General features: G+C 47.5%; 1 protein-coding gene across 1 annotated transcript in view; it reads left to right on the forward strand.

The window, feature by feature from the left end:
* The window catches only part of IFNLR1 (interferon, lambda receptor 1), a 4,360-nt gene extending 2,631 nt beyond the window's left edge, over positions 1–1,729 (forward strand). The window contains exons 6-7 of the mRNA XM_010023566.1: positions 483–633; positions 821–1,729. Of these exons, the coding sequence (XP_010021868.1) occupies positions 483–633; positions 821–1,729 (1,060 nt within the window). The remainder of the gene's footprint in view (positions 1–482; positions 634–820) is intronic.
* The last annotated feature ends 2,051 nt before the right edge of the window (positions 1,730–3,780 follow it).

The following is a 3,780-nucleotide window of genomic DNA, read 5'->3' on the forward strand; positions in this document are numbered from 1 at the left end:
GGCCCTGCTGAGGACAGGATGTGGTAAGACATCAAATGGCACATTGAAGGGCAAGGCAAAGATTTCCACCCAAATTAGCCTTTCAGCCAAAAAAAAAAAGGGCTTCCTGTGAAATGGACTGGCCAGAGCTTCTAGTGAAAGGTTCCTACTTTCTGTAGAAACATTTGCATTCAAATCATCAAAGCCTGAAGTATCTTCTGCTAATCCTGAAATATTGTACTTGAGTGAGGCTTACACTGAAATTTCAGACATACTCAAATTTAGCCTGAAAAATACGTGAATAAGGCCTTGTTTTTCACCTGCTCCAAGTAAGGCACTGGTGGTACCAACATTCCTTTGTGGCTGTGACTACAATTTGATCTCAGACAAGTCTGTTTTCCTCTCTCTGCATCTGTAGAACATGAGCCTAAAGATCATTGAGATTTTGCAAAGAAAAGCTGAGTACAGAGCCCGTTGTTACTGTAAAATAGTAACATCAGCAGGATGTTATTTATGTCTTTTTCAGCAGTGGAATGGACGTTCCCATTTTCTGCCATGATCCCTGTGTTTGTCCTCCCCATCTTTCTGACAAGTGCCTTCATCACCTGCTTGCTGACACAAGATGTTAAGGGAAAGAAGATGCCTCATGCTCTGGTATGGCCCAACTGCCAGGTCCCCTCCTGACTCCAGGTCTTGCTGATTGTCAGAGGGTAACTGGGAGTTCTGCACTTCCCAGTTTGTGTCCATTAGTCCCATTGTAAGTAAGCTTTCCTCTATCCAAACTTTTCTTTAAAAGGCATCACTAACTCACTCTGTGTGTCTTGTGTCTTTTCCCTGGTAGGATTTATCTCAGTCAAAAGCTGCTGGAGCAGCCTTCCACTGTGAGCTCAGTAAAGAGGAATTCTTCAGGGACTGTCTCATCTGCACCGAGAAGCCAGTATCACAAAGGAAGACAGAGAAAGCTTTAGCAAGAAACAATCTACCATGGGTGGCTTCTTTCCTATCATCATCATCATCATCATCATCATCATCATCATTGGAGAAAGAGGAGGAGGAAGAAGACAGCAGTATGTTCACCCCATACACTGAAATGCAGTTTCCAAACAGGTATCTCAACTGTCAAGCATCTCAGGCGGAATCCAGCTTGGACTCTGGATCTAGAGGCCTCTCCATGGAGAGTGAATCTCTGCTTGACCTAAGAGCCTTGGGTTTCTCTTTCTTTCCAATGAGAAAGAATGAGGTGGACACTTCAGAATCCCAAGGGAATGAGAGGGCATCCCTTTCTCACAGTTCCTCTTTGGGAAGAATATCACTCACTGATGTGAGATTCCCAGATCCCAGGGAACAGAGACAGCAGGATACAGCCAGGGATGAATGCCTGGGAATGGCGCCTTTGCAACCACTGATGAAGGGCACTTGTTTCAGGCTCCCAGCCGGGGAGCACTGCCTGCACAGGCAGGGTTATCATTCCCCCAGGTGTTACCAGCAACCAGCAGCTGATCTACAGGCCCAGCTCAGGGATATCTCCTGGCTCAGTGTGGATCCCAGCACGGAGCTGCTCATTTCCTTCCAGACATTACAGGTGGCAGAAGACGAAGGCATTGCAAGTGACTGTGACAGCAAGTGTTTTATGGAAGGGACACCCCCCACACCCACGGTGCTCAGTGATGCATTTGAAACTTCAAATATGGAGGAAAAATATGATCACAAGTTTAAGTTCAAAGGTTCCCATTATATGGGAAGGAGCTAGAGTGTCCCAGCAGCTCTGCGGTGAGGCAGGCAAATGCTGGAGAGCTCCAGGTATCCAGGCAGGGATACCCAAACCAGAGCAAGGACAGACAGAGGTGTTTTCTGTATTTATTCACCCAGAGTTTCTACTGATGTCTGGCCTATCGAGGCATATGGCTTTAGGGAGACAAAAAGGTTCTTTTTGGTGGTAAGTAACGAGTGATGTTCACCATTCCTCTGTACCACCCAGCTGTGGTAAGGGGTGCTGGCTCTGGTGAACCCACCAGCAGTGCAGCACGCAGTGACACCTCCCCAGGGTACTCTCTGTTTCAAGAGAGTGAAGTCACAGTGAGAGCATGTGTGTGTGTTTATTTATTTGGGGTTTATACCACTACACTTTGTGAAGGTGGAATTCCCCTGCGGTGCAGAACCTGAGAGCTGCTTGATGCAGAGGCAATAACATTTTGATATAAAACTCCATGTGTGTGTGGTTTTCTGTTTCCCAGAACTACAGAGGGTGAGGGCAGCTCACCCTGAAAAACATTTCATTTTAAATCAGGACCCCATTGTGGGCTTTCTAATGGAAGTAGAATCCCAGGAACTCTGGGTCACTGGAAGCCCAGGACTGTGACCAGTTCTCTGAGCAAAGAATCTGATCATAAGTTCACCAGCAAAAGGCACAGGGGAGGCCTTGCCTCCCCTGCACGAGCAACACCAACCTTTTCAGTGTTTCAGTTCGTTCCAGTAAAAGGACAGGCAGAAAAGCAAAGGGTTAAAAGTAAGAGGGAGACACACAACAGCCATTCTCTGTATTCAGAGTTGGAGTTCTGGTGTCCTCTATGTAAAAGACATGGAGCTGTTGGAGCAAGTCCAGAGGAGGCCACGAGGATGATCAGGGGCTGGAGCACCTCCCGTATGGAGACAGGCTGAGAACATTGGGGCTGTTCAGCCTGGAGAAGAGAAGCTGCTGGAGACCTCAGAGCAGCTTCCAGGGTCTAAAGGGGGCTACAAGGATGCTGGGGAGGGACCTTCATCAGGGGCTGGAGTGACAGAACAAGGGGTGATGGGTTCAAACTGAAACAGGGGAAGTTCAGGTTGGATACAAGGAAGAAGTTCTTCCCTGTGAGGGTGCTGAGGCACTGGAATGGGTTGCCCAAGGAAGTTGTGAATGCTCCATCCCTGGCAGTGTTCAAGGCCAGGCTGGACAGAGCCTTGAGTGACATGGTTTAGTGTGAGGTGTCGGAACTAGATGATCTTAAGGTTCTTTCCAACCCAAACTATTCCATGATTCTATGAGGGAAGGGTGTTGAGGGTGGGTATTGAAGCTGACATCCTCAGGGAATCCAGAGAACAATGTTAGAGAGAGGCAGGGGTGGTAGGAGTGGTTGGGAAGGGAGATGGACAAATGAAGGTCCTGAAGTAAAGTAAAAAGGGGAGGTGGGAGAAAAGATTCATCAACTAGAATTTTGCTTTTCTTTCTTATCTGTCCGCCACAAAGTGTCCTGGTTACATCCTGCACTGTAATCCCTCCAGCTCCTTTAGAAAGATACAGATCATCCTAATACAGTCACCACCCATCTTCTTGTGCAATCAAGAAAAAACCTCCAGGCTTTGAATTACAGGAAGCTCTGAAGTTGTGTAACCTCTACAGAATTATTTTGGCATGTCACAGCTCTGCTAACAGGGCCTGGGATCAGCTCTTTGTCTTGTACCAAAAGATTTGGAAAGGTGGATCCTGGGCTATTTGAATGGTAAGTAGAGAAGTAAAGGCAGAAATAAAGTTGTAAGTTATAGTCTTAAAACAAGACTCAGGTGCACTGCATCTCTGCCCTCTCCTGGGTCATCACACAGCAGAAGCATGAGGCAGTGGCATGAGGGAAGGAAAGAATGGAACTCCTTTAGCAGTGGGAACATCCTGACAAAGCCTTGTTCCTAAGGAGATGTTGGCCATGCTGGTGGGGAGGTGTGTCCTGTTTAATAAACCTGTGAGGCTTCTGCATTTGTCCAAGTGAGAGGAGAAAGGCAAACGGACAGCTCTGCACCAGTGGCATGGCCGGTAGAGAGCGGGCCCGG

Source organism: Nestor notabilis, unplaced genomic scaffold, assembly GCF_000696875.1.
Source record: "Nestor notabilis isolate BGI_N333 unplaced genomic scaffold, ASM69687v1 scaffold10691, whole genome shotgun sequence".
In the NCBI taxonomy this organism is placed as follows: Eukaryota; Metazoa; Chordata; class Aves; order Psittaciformes; family Psittacidae; genus Nestor; species Nestor notabilis.